This window comes from Alexandromys fortis, unplaced genomic scaffold, assembly GCF_014885135.2.
Source record: "Alexandromys fortis isolate MF-2015 unplaced genomic scaffold, M_Fortis_MF-2015_v1.1 scaffold_18, whole genome shotgun sequence".
In the NCBI taxonomy this organism is placed as follows: domain Eukaryota; kingdom Metazoa; phylum Chordata; class Mammalia; order Rodentia; family Cricetidae; genus Alexandromys; species Alexandromys fortis.
This window is the reverse complement of record NW_026067897.1, coordinates 6,468,956-6,491,106: the sequence shown is the minus strand read 5'-3', so window position 1 is coordinate 6,491,106 and position 22,151 is coordinate 6,468,956. Positions and strand designations below refer to the sequence as shown.

The following is a 22,151-nucleotide window of genomic DNA, read 5'->3' as shown; positions in this document are numbered from 1 at the left end:
GGCTCATTACAGCTTCCCCGCGTCTGCGAAAATGCCTCAAACTTCTCTGCCCTTAAGTCCATTCTATCAGATTCGAGCCTTACTCCCCAAGAAACCTAACATCAGGAGCAGCAGGCAACTTTCCCGAGAGCCAACCACCAGTCTAGCTTTCTGCCTGTGTCTCCTGCCACATGGCCTTCCCGAACACTCCTCTTCATGGGCATCCCTGCTCTGGGGCTCTTCTTTTCTTCACAGGTACGATCCTTTGTGTGTGTATGTGTGTGTGTAAAGTCATATTTATATATTACATTTCGATTATATTCAGATGTATGTATATATGTATATGAGCATGAGTGTTTTGCCTCCATGTATGTCTGTGTACCACACATGTGCCTGCTGCCTGCAGAAACCAGATGAAGGCATCGGATCACTTAGGACTCAAGTTCCAGACAGCTCTGAGCTGCCTTGTGGATACTAGGCATTGAATCTGGGTCCTCTGGAAGAGCAGTGAATGCTCTTAATCATTCAGCGACCTCCCTATCCCTCGCCTGCGCGTGCACGCGCGCATGCGCACAAACACATACAATTCTTAGTAGAATTCTTCACTTCTAACTTCCTGTTCACAACTTACAAAGTCTACACTGCCCTGACGTCAGCACACCCCAGCACAGATTCCCCAATGTCACACCAGTGATTCCCACATCATCAAGTCAGGTGGAAAGTTTTCTGGCTCCCACTTACTTGACCTCTTAGCAGAATTCTCTCCCTCTGCCCGTTTCTTCCTGCCCTGCCTTCAGACTCTTCTGCCGTTCCCACCACTCCCTGGGCTTTCTGACTTCCACTCTCCTTGCTGGGTCATTCTCCACCATGTGACTGTGAAGTATGAAAAATTCTAAGCTTGGTCCTCTGCCCACCAACACAGCTCACTCCAGCTACTGTCTGCAGGGTTACCACATTTCTCCCCTTCGGCTACCAATCCAGGTAGCTGTCTCCTAAATGCCCTCTGTGAATGGCTACCCTGCAACTCAGCAGGTCTCCGACACCCTCCCTTCCTCTGCAAGGTCAGAGTCATGCATCACTTCTAAGAAGCTTAGAATTTACCCTGAACCCTTTCTCTGAAGGTTCGTGGGTCTGTTTTCCTACCTGACTACCAGGAAAGGGGTACAGTTATGCAAAGATGTGGGCTCCCCTAGAGCCTGAATATCCTTGTCAGTTTTCGAGCTGTAGTGCCCGCCCCTGTGTGCCTGTAAAGGCCAAAGGATAATGCTGGAGAATCAGTTTTCCCTTCCATCTTTATACGGTTTCTGTTCCTTTGCACACACTTACCCACTGAGCCCTCTGGCGGGGACCTGGTCATCTGTCTCGGTGGCTGTTCTTAACCCGTGTGTATGCTCTGACAGGAGAGGGTGAGAAAATGTTCCCTCCCAACCCAAATTCTCCCTCACCAGTCTGACTACTTTAACATAACTTCATGGCTTGTGTTTTAACCTGATTCCATTATGGGTGAGCTCTTTAGAAAATAATATAATTTTTAGTGGCCCCACACTACTCTCAAGATAAAATAGAAGAAATAGAAGCTCTTCAAGCCGGCCTGGGCGATCAGTTGCGCTGGCTCCAGACAGCTTCTCTAACCTCAGCTTTGTTTCATTTCCTCTGAGCTGCTTCACAGTCTAGCCACAATAAAAAAAAAATAACCACGCCACTTTCGCACTCTGTATTGGGCCTCGTGCTCTGCTCTCTGCCCAGGCTGTTCCCGGAATGTCCTGGTGCTGCCACCACACAGCACACGTGCATCACTGCTCTGCCCCCTGACTCACTGTTTCCTCTTCAGTCTACGCTGACATCTCTGCCTCAAGGAGGCCTCCCCTCCTCTATTAAACGCTCTGACAACAGTCAGCACATCCCGGTATAGACAGCTTAAGACAATCTTCTGCTTCGGGAACGTACAGGTACAGAAGGGTAGATGTCACTCATCCCTGAACATTCCCTTTGCACCTAGAAGGCAATGTACACTTTTGGAAATACTGAATGACTTCCTTCTCTCAGGCTGACTAGTACCGGATTAACCACGCCCTCCTCTGGTCAACCTTGAAGGAAGAGAAGTCTTCTAGGACTTCATACATTTCCAAGGCAAAGCCTGTCTCCCTACAACTGCCCCCTGTTCAGTATCAAAAAGTTTTTAAAAATTAATTCAGTACTTAAGTGTTTCACGTACCTAAACTGGGAGGGAAGTACATTCAAACCACTGCCAAGTTGTGCAAATTCCCTCATCTCGTCGCCATCAATGTAACGGTTCTCAAACTCACAGGAGAAAAAGCTCTCCAAACCACTAAGACAGAAGAATGAAGTCCAGTGATTGCCGAGCACAGGTTAGGCCCTCCATCCACCCTCTACCAGTTTTCCACAGCTCCAGCTCGGAGAGATGGGGAGTTGCTCCCCAGGATGGTCAGGAAGGAGTTGCACAGCCTTTTCTATGGATTACAGCAGCCAGAAACAAACTGTGCTCTCCTGGCTGAGGCTGTGGAGAGAGGCACCATGGCTGGAAGGATGCCAATAGACTGCCCTGTGGCAGAATTCCAGAAAACAAACCCAAGTCTGCACTTCCATCAGCCCAGCTTAAAATGCAGCATTAGCAAGGCCCAGGCCACCCTCCGGGCCTCCTTGCTTCCTTCCTTCATCTCTTCTCTCCATCAGCACCACCAGCACCAGCATCACCACCACCACCATACACCCCTTAGGAATCTTTTACTACCCAATAAATGTACACTGGGCGCCCTATTTCGGGGACCAGCCTCGACAAAACCCCTCTTGCTAGGGTAGTGGTGTGGGGCTTTAGAAATCTAAGTAAAGAATACAAAGACACATGAAAAATAATAAAACAGAAACCATAGAATAGTGCCAGGAAGGCATTCCAGTGAATATTGAAATTGTCTGTGTTTAATTTTTTATATATTTTTATACTCCAATACAAAAGAAAAAGAAGGTAACAAAAGACTTATTTAACATGGTACAAAGGACAACTCGAACTGTTAATTGTTTCAACACCGAGATATTAAGTCATTAGCATTTTGTTGTTTAGGCAGCAAAGCTACCCTAGACCAACATCCTGAAGGCAACTACTCCCCAGGTGACCTCATATTACAAAAGAAGGAACCAAAGTACACTTACAAATCCTGACCATCTGTCAGGATGGAATGGCTCTGCTTTTATGAGCTATCTTATGTCAAAAGAACCAAGTGATCACATCCCGAGTCAGGACTCATAGCTACCCCAGTCAACTCTCTGACCATCCAACAAGGCTCTAGTTTTGGACTCACAGTTTTGGGCCTACACACCTTTGACCCCAGGGCATTTTCAAAATTTCCAACAAAGCTGAGAAATATCAAGGTTGAATCCTGCCCGATGTGTAATGTCTACCAAATACATAACAAAATGATGCTTTCAGCATCCTGAACTTGATAAATATCGTGTCTCCAGATGTTGACAGATGCCGTGCGAGGCACCTTAGGATACTTTTTACTGACAGAATTTACTTTGAAATTATCAGTTTACAGTTGTTCTGAAACTACTTCTTGTTTTCCTTAACAAACATAGAAATCTGTCCCCAAAGGTTCCTGCCTCTTCTGACTTCTATATTCTCAATGCTGAAATACTCAGAACCGCTGGTTGTGGTCACAGTTCTAAAACTTTAGAAAAGCCTTTGGTTCTCAATCTTCCTAACTCTGCAACACTTTTATGCTGTTCCTTGTGATGTGGTGAACCCCAACCATAAAATTATTTTGTTACTACTTCATAACTTTAATTTTGCTACTGATATGAATCATATTTTAAGTATCTGATATATAGGATATCTGATGTTTGTCCCCCACAGGGGTCACGCGTCTCAGGTTGAGACCCACAAAGGCTTAGCCCATGCTGGGCCTGGTGCCTTAAACCTCACTGCACAAAAATCTAAAACAGAATAAAAATTCTTTTGTCTCAATCCAATGATAAAGCAATGTGAAATTATCTGGGAAACAAGACGTGCGCACAGTTTTGACTCTGGTTATCACACATGTCCATCTGTGTGTGCGCTCCCTTCCCAACATACCCCAATCATGAACCAAATTATGACCCACATAGCGACCATGTTCAAAAATGTCCCACACTCCTGATCTAACTCGCTTTGCCCTAATCCTCACAGCAAGAGCCTAACTCCCACAAAGAACTGACTAGATGCAAAGGGCAATTTTTGAGGCTTCATACAAGACCCACATGTGCTAACAGGTGCTCAAGGCAAAATCCTGGTGCTTAAATATGATACCATGACAACAATGGGCTAAAAATACTGCTTTACATGAAAAGTGCTGGGTCACCATCAAAGTCGAACTGGCAACACAGATCAGCTCTGTAAACGAGCATGGATTGTAGGATGTAAACATAACTCTTTGGATGGCAAATTTTAAATGTTTTCCATAGATTTTCCCCACATATCAGTTCATTCCTTTATTCAGCAAACACTCTAAATCCCTGTCCCTTGCTACAGTAGTGAATCAGAAAGGCAACACTCTAAATCCCCACCCTGTGAATCAGAAAGGCAACTTAACTTACAACCCAAGGAAGAGGAACTGAAAGGCAGTGAAACCCGTGCTGCTCAGAGAAAGGGCAAACAGGAGAGCAGGATACAAGGAGCCAGCTGGGAAAATTACACCACTGAATTTCCAATGTACAGAATTCTCGAGTGCTAACTGACACAAACCACTGTTTATAACACTTAAAATATCCACCTTTTAAACTGGAATCTTCAAATGGAAATTGGCAAATCTTAGCTTCAAAAAGAAAATACTCATAACTCTTACAAAGGAACTTAAAAATAGGAAACCAAAAAAGGGGGGGGGAACTCATCAGATGACTCCACACTTCAGTATTTACATGAATAATTTTAGCCCATTCTTTTGAGTCACGTTTAAAAATAAAAAGGGAATTTGAAACCTTGCAAATAAGTGAAGCATCACACACACACACACACACACATACACACACACACACACACACACACACACACACATGAGTGTGGATAAAAGAGTGCCAGGAATCCCTCTTCTGTTACTACTGAACAGCCTCCTGTGGACAGGACCTGAGAAGATGATGGGAACCCGCAGCATGCTGTCTAAACATTCTAACACCCAATGGACTTAACCTGTCCACCTCAACAGTTCTCTGTACCTATGAAGCACACATGTTCTTAGAATTCTGTTTACCTCTGATACTTATCAATAGGATTTTTTATGTTCTTGCCTAGAGCACAAACCTAAGAAATCCCCCATAGATGCCATTCTTGAGAACTTAAGGTATCAAAAGCAAGACAGAAAACAGCACGGCCAGCCCTCTCTCACCTCAGCGTCCTTTCGGACTGAACAGAGGAATGTTCATCTGTGTGTGTTCATTCCTGTGAGCTGAGCACCTGCTTTCGAGCTCAATACTAACACACCAAGAGTGCAGAGGACCCAGCCTGCCCAGGAAGCTGCTTAACACCGGATACCAAAACACATGCTATCCACGCTACAGCAACCCCTAGCCTCTGCAGTATTCTAAACCAAACTAGACTATGACCAAGTTTTAATGTTTTTGGGTTTGGGTTTTGGTATTTGTTTGGGTTTTGGTATGAGCCAGGCACTAAGCATGGTTTCACTTTTAGAACAGTTAAAAGGAAGTCAGAGAAAAACATTTCATAATGTGAGATTTATGAGAGATTCAACTGCAGTGGCCATAATCAGGTTTTATTGCCTCATGGTTCCATTCACCTCCTGGCTCTCTTGGCCATGGCTGCTTCCAGGCCACAGCAGCAGAGCTGAGCGGTTGTACCAGTGACTGCATGGTTGGCCCTGCCTACCTAATCCATCCCAGTGGGTACTCTACAGCCTAGATCACACAAGGACCGTAGTCCAAGTCAGCCAGGAGAAGTAGCCAGTCTAGCTCTGAGGAAAACTCAAGACGCCTTGTTCATTTTCCTCCTCACTGCTTGCAGCTGCTTCCCTCCTAAGTTCCCCACAAGGAGCCAGGAAGCAGAAGAAAGAGGTTCATAGGAGACAATTCGAGTCAACAATCCCTGCACATCTGGGGCCAGCTCCACCTCCATTTTGCTTCTGGATAAAAACAATTTCATCTGGTCTCTGTTCCTACCCTAGGTGCCCTTACCATCAAACAGGATAGAGATTCTATATAGAGACCCTCACCGTCACCAAATCTGGTAACTATATTTGTGAAATTATTGAGTCACGTTGAAGTCAGTCTTCAATACTCTGACGTAAGTGTCCTCTTCCTATGAAGATGGGGAAAGGTTGAGAAACATTTGGAAAGCTTTGGTGATTTATCCAAATTAGCAAGAAGAAGAGCTTGAGTTTCTATGTGGGTTCAGTCCAGCTGGAGACAATTTTGTTGACTGAACAACTTACATCTGTTGAAGAAACCATTCAAGTTCTAACGGAGTTAGCAGAGCTGGTCTAAAGGAAGCTGGTGAGGGAAGAGTAGGGGAAACCTGAGGGGGACAATGCCAAACTGAAGAGAAAAGTGTAAATGAAGCTGTTTTATAAGCTTCTGGGCAGAATGGACGGCACACAGGAAAAGGCACTGTAGCTATATTGCTATGTAAGTCTCCTGCTCACAAGTAATTTGTCCTCTCCTCCCATAGGTCAGGACTTGCCTCCTTCCCCAGCCTACTGGTTTAGGACACTGAGCCTCATTAATAGTCTGGAGCTTGAGACCACCCCTTCTCTGACCAAGGTTGTCACAGAGCAGACTACCTGTGACTTTCTGAAGACAAGCTTGCAACAGCTGCCAGTTAGCGGGGGCAGGGTGCCTAGCAAACCTTGTCGGGAACTCTGATGAACTTTACGCAAACCACAGGCTCAAAATAGACCATAACAATTTCTTTCTTATAAACTGGTTGGGGGAATTGGGTGTTCAAATGCACGGGCGTCAACCAGAAAAAAAAAAAAAAAAGCGAGCGTGGGGCTGATGCATTAGTTCCCTGTGCAAACGCTCAGCAAGCGTGTAGAGAGACTGCATGTTGTGGACAGGGCTGTAACAAGGGTGGAGGCAGTACAGCCAGAGAGAGCAGCAGGAGGCCTCCTGCCCGGGAGTCACAGCTACTCTCAACAACCTGGGGGAACTACTAGAACTTTTCAATAAGAACCCATAATCAAGGTTGTGTTTCACAAAACATGCCACACAGCAGGCTGGCGTGAAAGTTGGCACAAGTGCGCTAAGTAACGTTCAGGCCACAGCAGCTTCGGGGTCAGCCCTGGGGTCCAGACCCCAGCTCCACTATTTCTCTAGCCTTTCAGTTCCTCCTCTACTAAAAGAGACACAGTGACTATGGAATCAGATATTAGAACAGAGATTCAAGCCAAGGTCTGACACAGCGTCATCACTTGGTAAGTAGCAGCAATTTTATGCTCTGTTCCATTATTGGTATTATTTGCTTCTATAGCTCAGGAAAACACGTCAACCCATAGAATTAGATGTCCTATTGGAAAGTACTGGAAAGACGATCCTCCAGGAGCAAAGAAACAGAGCCCAGTGCATTCAGGTCTTAGTCTCTGTTGGCTTTGGTCAGAAGACCTGAAGACAAGAAAAGGAGCTCCTAGCACACACTGGCAACACAGTAGAGGAGAATGGCAGCAGGCTTCTGTGGACTTCATTCTCTTTTTATTAAGTGAAGAAGACTAAAAACAAGAAATGCTTCTTGTAGGAAACAAAAGAGGATAGTTCTCTGGGAGACAAGCGACAACGCCAGGTTAGGGAGAAGCAGTGCCCTGCTTTATATAAAGGAATGCTGTGGACGTTGCCCTGGGTCACTAAGGGATGCTGTGGATGGTGCCCTGGGTCACTAAGGGATGCTGTGGATGGTGCCCTGGGTCACTAAGGGATGCTGTGGATGGTGCCCTGGGACACCAATGGATGCTGTGGATGATCCCTGGGTCACCAATGGAGGTCAGAGCACAGGAGCCACCTGACACAAAGGAAGGGCAGTGATACGGTGGAGCTCAAAGAACTGGAGATTCGCTGTACACAAATCATAGGTAGATCATTGTCGAGGTGAAATGAGTGTGGACCAGGGTTCTTGTTCTTGAGCTACCTGCATTGACCCCTGGGTAGAGAGGGCTGACCACTGTTGGGTTCTTATATTGGTTTTATCTACGGTGTAGCATTCGTGCTAATAAAGACACAGAATATTTTTTAGAATTCTTTTGTGAACAGTGAGACATTTGAGATGGATGAGTAAGAAAAGAGTAAGCCCGGAAAGAAAGAGCTCAGCTTATTAGCTTAGTTTATTAAAGACTCCAGTACACGGCTCTGGACCGCAGCCCACTGGGCGGCACCCTGCTATGCGCTCGTAGTCTATGCTCACCGATGCTTGTTTCTACACCAGCCTTTTCAAATCTCCAAATCTAGGAGCCGTGATTGTTAGCACTGTATCACATCTGGCACAAACATCTACTAAGGCTGTGACGAGGGCAATAAAAACTTAACAATTATGTTTTAGATCCGCGCCAAGTACTCTAGGCCTCTCTGTGCACTGGCCACAGATAGACTAATCGGCCAAAGCCAAAATAAATCTTACTAGTTCAAGAAAATAAATACTGTGTTTCACTCACAAAGAAATAAGTGCAGTTTGAACAAAGCAATGCACCTACTCCAAGGCATCACTACAAGAGCAGGGAAGAACAGGTGGCCGCGTGGAGACAAGGAAAGCACATGCCCGGTGGCAAACAGTCTCGCCCCGCACAGGTGTCTGCAGATGGTCAGAAAGTGCACATAATAAGCTCAATAAGGCATACCTAGGGTGTGAAAATAATAATAAATCTAAGGAATCTTAATACTCGGTGATTTATATAAAAAATTACTAGGTTGGGTTTTCCCTTCAAATGCAAGGGTAAATTAGAACATAGTTATAATTTACCGACTAAAAAAACCCATACATTTAATTTCAATAAATGCAGAGGAAATATTAAATTCTAATCATAATTAGTAACGAGGCAAAGAAGAAGGGAAGGAGAAATGGGGAAGGGGTGTCAGCATAAAAAAAAAAACTATAGACCTGCATTCATCATGAGCAGATACAAAAGCAAGAACAAAATATTAAAAATAAAGCTGTAAGCACAAATTGGCAAATAAAGACATATGGGCAATAACAGCATTGTATAGCATTGGTAATTAAAGTCATGTGTACAATAACAGCATTGTATAGCATTGGTAATTAAAGTCATGTGTACAATATTAGCAATAAAACCATGTGTACAGTATTAGCAAATAAAGTAATGTATAAAGGATAGCTCAACATGATCAAACAGGGCTTAGAGAGAGAAGGGCGATTTGCCAAAACTCTTAAACTAAAATTACATAAATTCCCACAATGTGATACTATTATCTATGAAAAAGGCAGAATGTCTGCATTTATCCCTTCTAGATAACAACAGTTCCTCTAAGACTGAAAAGAACAAAGACAATTTCACAGGTTTTGGGGACCCTACTCCTCATATTCTGTCATTTTGCCCAGCCTTAATACAAGGGGAGGTGCTTAGTCTTACTGTAACTTGATAGGCCATGTTTAATTGATACCCATAGTAGACCTGACCTTTGCTAAACAGAAACAGAGGAGGAGTGGATTGGGGAGTGGGGACAGGGAGTTTTGGGGAGGGTCTGGAAGGAGAGGAGGGAAGAGAAACTCTGGCCTGGTGGTGATGGAAGATAGATAGATAGATAGATAGATAGATAGATAGATAGATAGATAGATAGATAGATGATAGATATAATAGATGATTGATAGATAGATAGATAGATGATAGATACATAGATAAATGATAGATAGATAGGTAGATAGATAGATAGATAGACAGACAGATAGATGTAGATAGATGATAGATAGACAGACAGACAGACAGATGGATGATTAAGCAACTCAAAGAGGAAACAAATAATTGATAAAATGAAGACTGCAAAAAACTAAATGTTTGAATGAAATAAAACAAATAATTTAAAATATGGAAATAGAATTTCATAAAGACAGAATTTCTGAACAAAACATGGCAAAAAATTAGAACTAAAAACATGAAAAATTCGGTAAGTCAAATAAGGTCAATGGAAAGCCTTGTCAGCAGAAGGGATCAAGTGGAAGTGCAAATCTCAGGCCTGGGTAAAGTGGACAATTTGGATCATTTGGGCAAAGAAAACGTTACATCTAAAATGTCCAGTACAGAAAAGGCAGAAACTCTGGAACACTACAGAAAGACCAAACCTACGAATCACATGGGTAGAAGGAGGAAAACCAAGGCCAAAAGCACAGAAAACATTTTCAATAAAATCCTAAGTTAAATTCCCCAAATTTAAGGAAAGAAATCGCTATCAAGGTACGAGACGTACACAGAACACCAAAGAGAAAGAATGAGAAGAGAAACTCTCATGTCACACAATAAATCAGATGCTAGCTGTACAAAACAAAGGACAGATTCGGAAGCTGCCCAAATGCAAGAACGGCAGTGAAAAGGAAGAGTGGCCTGTCCTTCCAGACACAGAGCCTCCCCTCCTGGATCACGGTGCCAGGCTTAGAAACGGGTGAGATCTGTTCTGCAGCGTCTGTATGAACACTAACTGCAGAACAGTTCCTTATCTACTTGGTAAAAGGTATTTAAAATAGATCCCCCACTTGAACAGTTCATACACAATCAAAATCAACACCTAGGTCTGAAGAGATCCAAACGCAAAAGAGCGAAATTTCAGGTATTTTATGATCTCACTTAAAAGGAACTGTCATCATCTCTGTTACAAACGATGCTATAAAACACAAAAGCCCACACCATAAAGTAGAACACAGAAAAATTCTATTATTGCCTCATTAAAATTAAATAATTTTGTTGAATAAAATATAGCCCAGGAAATGGCAATATAAACAACCAATGAGAGACTAGAGAAGGCCTTGACCTGCCACACAAGCGAGCACAAGGCTTGGGGTTGTGAAACTCTACAAATCAATACAAGCACACGGGAAAATTAAACACACCAGGGAATAGGCGATATGCAAGAGCAACAGAGTCAGGAGAAACAAAAATGTCAAGTGTGACTAGGAACCAAGAAAATGCAAATGGTAGCCATGTGAGAATACTTAAAAGTGCACCAAACTTACAAACATTAAACTTTACCAAGGGTGGCAACAATAAAGGTAACAACTGTGATTCATTGTATGTAGAATGTGAATTCAAGCAACCACTATGTGTTAAATAAAATGGCAGTACCCCAAAGAGGCTAATGTATGTATTTATATGCTCTGACCCAGCGATTCTAATCTAATTTCATGCCATGGAAGAATATTCAGACACATATAAAAAAACAGGCAAACTGGTAGAGAAAGAGCAGCAGTTTGGAAGGCAGAGCACAAAAAGAGCAGCGGTCTCAGCAGGACTGTTCACCAGGAGGAGGCACACACACCTGTGCGAAACTATGGCTATGGAAATGAAGACTTGGAATTCACAATTGGTAGATACGCCAATCAAGAACCAAGTCACAGCGCTTTTACTGCATGTTAAACAGGCATACACATACTTCTATATGGAAGGAGACAGGCTTCTTGAGCAGTTTTCATTGATGTCAACAATAAAATGTTTCACGTTTGATGATAGAGAGCTCCTCCTGCTCTTCTACAGGACTTGAGGTTGCCTCCCAACATCAATGCCAGGCTACTCACAAACGCCTGAAAGTCCAGCTCCAAGGGAGCTGATGCCCTCTGCTAGTCTCCGGGGTAATATGCATTCAGTACACACACACACACACACACACACACACACACACACACATGAGAGAGAAAGAGAGAGAAAAGGGGAGAGGGAGAGAGAGAGAGAGAGAGAATGAATTAAACAAAGAGAAATCTTGTGTTGAACAGATGGATGGTCCAGTGGTTAAGAGCACTGGCTGCTCTTTTAAATGCCCAGGATCAATTTTCAGCACCCACATGGTACTCACAACTGTGTAACTCTGGTTCCAAGAGATTTGATGCCCTTTTTTGGCCTCCACAGGCACCAGGCATGAATAGGGTACACAGACATACATGTGAACATATAATAAAATATTTTTCATCTTAAATTAATATAAATATATATAATAGTAAGTGTATTTTAATAATATATACATATATAAATACTAGATATAAGTATTTAGCATGTAATGGTCAATATAGTACTTTATAGTTTGTATAATATAAATTAGAGGAGCATGTAAAAGAATGATGATCAATAAATGTGTAAGAATGGCTAAGAAGCAATACTACAGAAGAAAATCCACATGTTGAGAATGGTTTATTCCTGACACGTACAGTAAATACTCTTAAAATAACATCTCAATAGGTACAGATCTAAAAGCAGCACAGATGTGTTTAATGTACGAAATGAAAGTTGGTACTTTCAAAAAGGAAGGGTTTCACACCATTTTAAAAATGAAGCCAGAAGTAGCTTATTAAAATTCATTTGATTCAAAGTATGGAAAGGCAAAATTCAATGCTATATATCCTCCCAATAAACATTTGTTTATTGACAATAACTTTTGTTTGTGTAAAAGAAATTATTTTTAAATAAAATGTGCGTGGGAAACTAAGGCTGAAAAGGCTTTCCAGTATGCCATTTCAGAATAACTGGAATTAAGACAGACCCTGGGACTAACAGTCAGCACAGAAGCATGTGTGGCATAAGAAATACAATAGGCATAGCATAATAACAATTACTTCGTGGTGGGCAGAAATGCCTAAGAAGCCTATGGAAAACAGAAGCAAAAGTAATTACAGCAATGGTGGCCATGGAATAAAATTATTTCATCAAACAATATTCTTCCACTTTAAAATTAAGGCCACCCTGGCTGTCTTCCATTACGAATGAGTCATTGGATTAGATCTGTGGGCATACACATAGGAGAGGAGCCAACATTTCTCCAAATCCAGCAGGAGCTCGCCGGGTCTGCTGCTGAGGCTGTTCTCTGCCAGTGCACAACATTCTCTTCCCCTTCCATACCAATCTCTGCTTTGGAGCAGAGAAACTACCCACAGTGGGAGTTGGCACTGGCGGGATAAGCCAAGCTTCTCTGCATCTCACAACCAGGGGGACAGACACCCTGCAGCCTTCAGCACCTCTCCTAGAACACTTCCTTTTAAAGCTGGGTCTACTAGGTTAGAACTTGTTTGTCCTCGGTAATAATCAACCTGATCAGAATGAAGTCCCATTCAATGGCTTGCCAAGAAAGGATAGGAACAGCAGCTGAAAGGAACCAAATCGCATCCCTGACAAACAAAATGTCCTCTGCAGAACAAACGCTTGAACATCTGAACGCCAGAGGAACACAAGAATAAAAGTAAATGCCATTCTAATGACTGATAAAGTACCACGCTGGCCCCCAGCATACCAGAACCAAAAAAGAGAATTCATGCACTGAACTCCAGAATTCACCACTACAGCAGGACAGAGGGCGTGAGCATCTCATCTCTAGCTTAGAAATGGAGATTCTGCAGAATGGAAGAGGTATATGTTCAGTCAGAATGGCATATGCCACCCATGAGGACCGTGCTCAACAGCTAGACACTGGGGCAGGAGACAGGGAATTAGCTAGACACCACCAGTTCAGAGACAGAAGGCTGAGGCTTTCCTCAAATTATCCTGGTCAACTGTAAATGGCTTCTACTGACATACAGTTTTTAGTTATTTTTAACTACTACAGAAAAGCCATATACACTAATGGAGTACCTTACAATGTTTCAATATGCATAATAAGTAAATCAGGTAAAAAACATCCTATTTTCAAATATTGTCCTTTTATGGTGAATTATGAACTACTTTCCTACTCTGAGATGCACTACATATTACTATCATCTCTAAGCATCCTACTATGCAAAATCCCAGGAGAATGCCTTGGTCTTATCCAGCTATAAATACAGTTTCTACTAAAAGGAATTTACTTAACAGTCTTTTGTACTTTGTACTTGCTGGGGATGTAGAAGCAGCATACTCAAGATGCAGGCCAAGTACTTCTCATGACGTGACATCAGTAGCTGGAAGAGCATCAAAAGATCAAATTGTATCTGAGTTCTACTAAGACACAGAAAATTACAAAACTCTAAGAGATTAGCTGTCAGATAGGAATTTGAAGGAAGGCAGCTGAACAAAACACTTACAAAATCGTATTGTGTGCTTCAGAAAGTTACAATATAATCTACTGCAAAAGCATCTTTTATTTGAAACTAACATGTTACAAAATAACAGTATTACAGACTTTCAAGAGAGATGTATATTTTGTATTCTCTCAGGTTTTGCACTGTCTCTTACTATGAGCATAGGGCCGTCTGTACCATGCATCAAGGCTATCAAATTGTCTTAGGCTATCAGAACCAGGAAGCAAAACAGTGAGTAAATATATCAAGATTAGTGATATCTGAGAGACTTATCACATGTTGCTTAACTAAATAGGAGCCTGGGCTATCAGATTCTTTATTTTAAACTGGACTGCCTTTCATGAGGAAAAAAAATGACTTTGTTGTTCCTTTTTGGGATTAACCAGCACATGAGTAAAATATCTAATACTAGCAAGAAATAAAGAAGCTTGTTCACAAAAGCTTTTATTCAGGTTATTAATGAGCTGCAAATGTAACACTTACCTACTTATTTTCTGATAATCTCTGTGGGACAGATGGCATTGGTACAGGGCTGGAAGGTAGCTCCTTATTTCCCAGCCCATGGTATGGTTGTAAAGAATTCCCTCAGAGCGTTTTACAGAACCTGATTTCATATGATCTGGTCAAGCTAGAAAAAATGCTGCTACCGGAACAACAAAAACATACAATTCTTGTAGAGGGAAAATTATGAAATCCCTATTTTTTTCCATCCTTAAATGGCTGGGAGAGGAGTAAGCCACTGGCCTGAACTGATTGATTGCCCTGGTTAAGAAAAAGAGCTGCTCCAGAAAGCACTTCCTTCAAGGAAGCCAGGCGACACTCAGCAGCACACCGAACACATTAGTAACCCAAGAGACACGGAAAGCGTGCAGAGGTGCAAGAGGATAAATTCAGAACCACATTTCCAAACAAGCAAAATGCACCGGATGATTGTGTGAGTCTATGGATTGAGTTCCTTCTCCATACGTCTCAAGAAAGTTGTTCCACACAAACTCTTATTACTAAATTTCAAAATCTGTTAGCTATCTTGAGAGAATGAAACAACAACAGATAAGGATCTCTGGGAAAGTCCACGTTTATTAAATGATTTTAAAACCTAGTTGCCTTTATATAATCCGAAGCCTCAGGTTGGGCAGGGGAACGTGTTCTACAGCGACACCTTCTGGGAAGTGGTGAGACAGAAGTAAGTCACCAGGCAAAACAGGCAGAGGGTGGAAGTTAAGAGAATGGGAGCAATGGTGGGTTACACCGGGTGCCAGCCCCTCTGTACTAACTACATCAGGAGCCCAAAGTCTCCCATGAGCCCTCTTCCTCAAAAGCTTTCCCAATTGGTAACCATGAAGGCTTTTCCTGGCCCCAACTGGCCATACAAATATCATTTTAAATGCAAGTTAAAGGTAAGATGCCCAAACACTCCTTCCTTTGTATTCTAAGGAGTGAGACTGGAAAATGTAAAATGAAAATCGACTTTATCACTTCTCAATTGAGTTAAACATAATGAAAGCAGAAGGCTACTTTAAAGTATTTCTTTGTAAAAACACTATCTCCCATCCCCCACACCATACTTCAACATAAAAATCTAAGAACTAATGAGTCATGTGACCAATGTCCCCCATTGACGTCGGATCCTCAATATTAAGAACTTAGTGTGTTTACTTTTCAAAGTAAAATTCACTAATGTGCTCTTTCAAGCATATTCTAGCCAAAAGACAATGAGTAAAAGACAGAAGCCGAGGTTTCTGCAATGACCTGTACTATACCTTATACACTGCTGGAAGAAAACTTGATAAACTAGTTAGACTCCCAACCCATGTAGGATACCACACATTCTGTTTAGATGCCCAAGATCCCAGCAGCTTGGTATAACGATGGGCAACAGAAACCCAGAGTTCTTCCGTCCTGCCTGCATTTCCACAGACTGAACAATGTAACTTTTAAGCATTGTCTCACCTTATGTAACTAGAAGGCTCTAAATGTCACAGCAATGTCACCATTATCTGAACCTATGAACTAACTCTCCAGCAGCCTGGCCTGGTTTGCACGTCCCAATGTCCCTATCTCAGGGACCACATAAAGCTAACTGTTCTAGCGGTAGCCTGTTTATCTTCCGGCTGTACCCTGCTATGAGAAGACAGCAAACAGAACCACACCTGCTCGCCCTGGTGTAGCCTTGCAGCACTCTGGAAAGAATCTTGGTTTCCACCGCTGGGGCCTTCTCCGCCCACAGTCATAACTCAGTATTTACTTAAAATAATAACCTGGGAAGAATAAATAATCCACTCTACACAATGAGGGCTTGGATTTAGGGGGAGGGGCTAGAGCACAGGTATTTCATTCAGACTGTGCTCCGTTATAGTTAAGGAAGCAGCGTATTAAAATATTGACAACTGAAGACGCTTGGATTTACTCTAAAATACCATATTGAACAATATGATAAAATGAGTTCCTACACATCCTAGCATTTTCTAAACCTATTGGCAGGCAGTTGCAACGGTTCATTTATCGCAAGGGTAAGGAAAAGCAGCACAGTCTCTGTGCCCATCCATACCAGTGACAGGCCTTAACAGTGACTTCCCTGGATGCCATCAGTGCTCTACTCCAGGGTTCTGTACATGAAAAAGTAATAGGATGAAGGATAGGAGATGTAGACCAGTGGGTAGAGCACGTCCCACGCAGGCACAATGCTCCCAGGAGAGCAGCAAAGAAGACACACTTCACTAGTAAGTAGCTACAGGAAACCTCATATTAAAACCTTGCTCGTTAGCTTTCTTTTTTGGACGTAAACATGCAGGAGTCTCTTCTCATTCATACAGTTCATAGGCACAGCCACAGCGGTGCTACCTGTGTAAGGTCAGCTGACTTAGGGGCCAGGGAACCAGAGTGTCATTTTTACCTGTACAAAAGGTGAATTAATTTCTACAGTGGCCTTGAACTTCGAACTGTGTACATAGAGTTCCTCCCATTAGGAATACAAACAGTTCTCAGAATGTTAATCTGTACACGGGATTTAACTGCACTGCATCCCCCTCTTACATTCATTCATTCATTCATTCATTCGTTTTTCTAATCAAACATTTACTGAGCAGCTATTATGGAACAGAACTATTGTACTTGAGGAAAGAGAAAGGACAGGGCAGAGTACGCATGGAGATCAACAAGGCAGTAAGTGCTATGAAGAAAAAAAACCACAGTTGCCTCGTCTATTTTCCTGACAGATACTATAACCATGCGACGTATTTTCCTGACACATAATAATGGGCTGCACGGAGACCACGACACAGAATCTAAATCATTTCTAGCGAAATGGAGAGCTCACGTTCAGTACACATGCGTATTCCAGTTCCAGTATTCTAAATATGAGTCAAAGGAAATAGAAAAGAAACCGAGAACCGATGAAATATGACACGAAACAGATTTAAAACATCTGTTCTCCAGTCTGCCATAAGCACATAAAGAAAGGTGAATACCCAGTCTTTTTTTTTTTTTTGAGGAAAAAAAGGCGCGCGCGCGTGCGCGTGCACACACACACAGTACTTTATGACATCACTTATTTTAAAAGGCAAACACAATACGTGTTAAGAAATCCAAATAAAATTCCTTAAAATAATTTGCAAGAACGATGCATTCACTCCCAGCCCAACCCCTGAAAACACACTCCTCCAAGCTGCTACTCAATGCTGCTGGCCAGGCAGGCAGGAACTTAATTTCCCTGACTTTGGCTCAGGGTCAAGCGCCCCAAAATCTGCAAGGAGAAGATAAAGGGTCCTCTACACCCAGTTTCCCCTAGGAAAGACAAAAAACGGCTGCGCAATGACCTCGGGCAGCCTGCGTCCTGGAGACCCGAGGCGGTGCCTGGGGACCCTTCGGACGAGCCCCGCTTCTCCACCTCCCCGCCCGGTGAGCGCGGCCTCGCCCCACGCACACAGGAGCCACGCTGGGGGTGGAGAGGCGCAGTGAACCCGTCACCAGACCAGACCTGCAGCGCCCACCTGGCTCCCGCCCGCCTCCCGGCCCCGACTGTGGGGACTCTGACCTCTCCGAGCCCCGGGGCTGCTGCTGCTGCGGCTGCTACCCGTGCTCGGGCTACCGCTGCCCGAGCCGCTACCGCTGCTGCTACTGGTGCTGCTGCTGCTGTGGCTGCCGCCGCCCTTGGCGTTCTTGCGTGGGGCCATCGCGAGCTTCTCGGGGGTCTGCAAAGAACGGGGGCCTTGTTGAGTGCGCTAGGGACACCGGGTATCCGCGACTCTGCAGCAACGCCTCAGCCTCCACCGTGCTCACCGCGCCTCGGAATATTTGCACCAGCGTGAGGCGGCGCAGCTAGGCTCGCGTGCGTCCAGCCTGAGGCTTCCTCAGCAGCCAAGAGTGCTCAGCGACCGGGGTCTCGGCCCCGCCCCCGCCAGCCTCGACCCACCCACCATATCTGAAGGACGGCAATGCGAGCCAATCAAAAGGACCTCTGGGAGGAGGTGTGGCCGGCTACGCTCTTCCCTCCCCCCCACTCCCCAGCCCTTTGCAGGCCGAAGCAAGTCTGGCGCTGCGCAAGGGCTGCGAAGCTCGAGCGGCATGTGGCTTTTTAGTCTGCCTTGGTTCTCTGGAACGTGGCAAACGTGGAAGCCGGCAGGGCTCTCGCGAGCATTGGCGCTCTGGCTCCAGCGGGATGGGGCGGGCATGGGGGCGGTGCCCGAGAGCAGCGCACCACCTCTTGCCTTCTTCCTGGGAATTTGGTTCCGGTGCCTAAGCGCAGTCCAGGAGTGCATGCTCTGTCTTCAAAAAGGATACGCCACGGTTTCATGACTACAGCATGGTCGTTGGTCCTTTCCGTGTCAAAACAGGGATTTATGTCATTTGTGCCATCAGTATTTTTGGAAACCTTAGTTAAGACATAAAAATGTTAATATGACTCAAAAAAAAATTTTTTTTCTTCTCTCTGAAATCTGTCCCCCGCCGGACTAGTATCTACAGTTATGTAACGTGCCCAGCCATGGATTTCCTCCTGTGCTTATGCATGTACTGGGTACTTGTGAGACCTGCAAAAATGGCAGCAGTTGAACAAACCAGCTAACGAGCAGCAGAAGCTATCATCATTTTTGTCTCGCCCTTTGCTCGCGTCGTGTCTGTGACATATGTGGTGATTTGATAAATTGCTGTCAACATCCAGAGATCTTCCCCGAGTTCCGGACCACCCTGGAAGTTCCCTCGTTGCGGTAGAGTCAAAGAAAGCCACAGCTGCGGGACACCAGGCTTTATTCCCCTTCCACAGCTTGCAGTTTCCCCAGTCACCACTGATAACTGCTTTGGGTCCTCGGCCTTGCCAGACGTGAATGGCTGGGGGCTGCCCACATAAAGTATGGATCCCATCAAGGCAAGCGCGGCAAACAGGGAGAAAGGAGGCCTCCTTTTCATACAGCTATGAGACTGGACCGCAGTCCGTTTTTACTACATCTGTATCTCACAGCCTCCTTCTGCCTCCATGTGTCCTTTCTTCCGCCTTGGGCGCCCCTTCCTGCCCACAGAGGACATTATTTCAGCAGGAAATAATGACGGGGATGGGAAGAAGCAGAGAGATAAATCTGATTCGGATTACTTAATGTAAGATGCTGACATATAAACTACAATAGATAAATAAGTAAAAGACTTATAGAGTTAACGTTTAGGGAGCTCAATCTAGAAATCTAGAAATGTTTTAAACCCTTATTCCCCAGCTGGTGGTGCTGGTTTGGGAAACCCAGGAATCTTCAGGAGATGGGACCTGGCTGTCCAAATAGGTCACTAGAAGCAGACTTTTGAAGGATTTTGATTAGTTCAGACCCCCTCTCCTGCTGCCACAGGATCCCGCTGCTTCTAACAGTGCGGCCTACTACTGCTATGACCTCCCTGGCCACAATAAAGTCTCTCTGGAACTGTGAGCCAAAATAACCCTTTCGTCCCTCAGTTTATCTCCTTTGGGTATTTTAATCACAACAATGCAAAAGTACCAAATCCAATGATGCCAGAGAGCTAGCAATGGAGAGGTATTGCTACATGCAGAATTACCTCCAAGTTGTTCTTCTTAGAAAACGCCTAGTGTCCCATAGAAAATACTTCACCTGACTTCCCACTCCTGTAGCAAAGGCTTCTGGGATCATCTACATTCTCCCTAAAAAGACAGCCTGGAACCTGAGTGTGGGCACTTATCAAAGGTCACAGTATGGGGAAAACTGTATTTCTTTAACAGCTGTCCCCAAACGGCCAGAAAGTGAGGCTTTGCCCCTGCATCCCCAAAAACTAAACCTGGTATCGTCTCTAGCAATAGAGACATGGCCACATCTCCAGTCCATTTCCCCGGGGAGCCTGGAGAGTTCCCCCTTTCTTTACAGACCACCGTTCAGGTAAAACAGGCATTCCTGGCTTTACTAGAGAAAGTAATTTCAGGATGAGCTGGTAAGAAACAGAGTTGGAGATTTTATTAAAAGAAAGTTTTAATATAGATCTTAAGCAGAGGGCTTATTAGAAAGAGATACTGCAGAAAGAGAAAAATAAAGCTCACCCAATAAGACAAGTGTGGGCTTCTCTAAAGGAGAGCTGAACTGTGCTTTCTTTACCATGGGTGTGTATGAGTTAGGTTTCTAACTATACAAACTGCAGAGGTTCCTATTTAACGTATCACAGTGGACACTGGTGGAGGTTCTCCTTGCATCCCTCAGTCCCTACCTGTAACTGAGCCTTCCTAGCGAGCATACCGCCCCATATCCTAAACCTCTCCAGCCTAAGGACTGGACTGCCCTTCCCCCGCTGCCCTTCCCTATATAATCCAAGCATTTTGGTTATCTGGTCCTTTTGTCTGCTCTCTTTGGGCCCCCTGGCTGCCATACCTGGTTCTTTCCCTCTCCCCTTTCCTGTCCCCCACCTCCTCACGTGACTCGAGGACTTGTCCACTCTGAGCTCTCCCGATGTCCCCGCCCCTGGCTATGTTCTCCCACATACCTGTAATAAAATTTCTCCACCACACCTGGGACCAGTTATACCCTTTCCTGTTATTTCTTTTTTTCATTCCGTATGGAAGTTGGGCAGCTCTCAAGTTACATCTAGAGGTTGCTAAAAAAAACCACTCTCCTTCTTACTAATATTGTCCAAAAACTGTAATTTGTAATAGAATTAACAGTTGAAGGAATTTTTTTTAATAACAAAGTTCTACAGTGTGTTTATTAGGTCTAGGAGAGAGCAATGCTAGGATGTTGTAGAATGTTATTTTAAGTAGGCAACGATGTGACTTTTGTTTATGGGGCAGAACATTACTTTATCTATGTAAAAGTGTGTTACTTTGTTTATGCTGTATTTTTTAATTATAAAAGCTGTTTTACTCTGCCTGCCGAAGGCACCCAATTGGTCTAATAAAGAGCTGAATGACCAATAGCTAGGCAGGAGACAGGATAGACAGGGCTGCCAGGCAGAGAGAATAAATAGGAGAAATACAGGCTGGAGAGGAAGGCTAAGGGAAGATCAAGAGAAGAAGGAGGAGAGAACATGGGACACACCCAGGGTCTGAAGCCTGGCAGCGGTCAGCCAGCCAAACACTGAGACAGCAAGAAAGTAAGAAAAGGTGAAAAGCCCCAAGGCAAAAAGTAGGTAAAAAGAAACAGGTTAATTTAAGTTAAAAGAGCTGGCCAGAAAAGAATTAACTATAGCCTTGTATTAATTCAAAACTAATAAGCCTCTGAGTCATGATTTGGGAGCTGGTTGATGGCCCAAAAGAAAAAGCCTGGTACACTAAGAATATAAAGTTATACATCACTTTAGCCCTAAGCAGAACAACCTAATTACTGTGACGTGCTTGCTTGAGAAGTCTCTGGGGATATACCGACTGGAGCTAAGTCAGCAAACTGTGTTGTCTTTGATAAGTTGCCTTCTGACAAACACATACCGTCAAAGTGAGCCATTGGCTCTCTGTTCGTGGTATCCAAAACCCAAAATTCCCCAGCTCTTCTCCTCTCTCTCCCAATCATTTCCT

General features: G+C 43.9%; 1 protein-coding gene across 9 annotated transcripts in view; it reads right to left on the bottom strand.

Moving 5' to 3' along the window:
• Asph (aspartate beta-hydroxylase) overlaps window positions 1–18,580 on the bottom strand; it is a 209,180-nt gene extending 190,600 nt beyond the window's left edge. For 7 of the 9 annotated variants that reach the window (XM_050164038.1, XM_050164043.1, XM_050164054.1 and 4 more), the window contains exon 1: window positions 18,198–18,354. In XM_050164038.1, coding sequence (XP_050019995.1) covers window positions 18,198–18,336 — 139 coding nt within the window. In that variant the 5' untranslated portion in view covers window positions 18,337–18,354. Of the gene's footprint in view, window positions 1–18,197 lie in introns of all 9 variants that reach the window. The other 2 variants (XM_050164096.1, XM_050164090.1) reach the window with 2 other exon arrangements.
• Window positions 18,581–22,151: the final 3,571 nt, after the last annotated feature.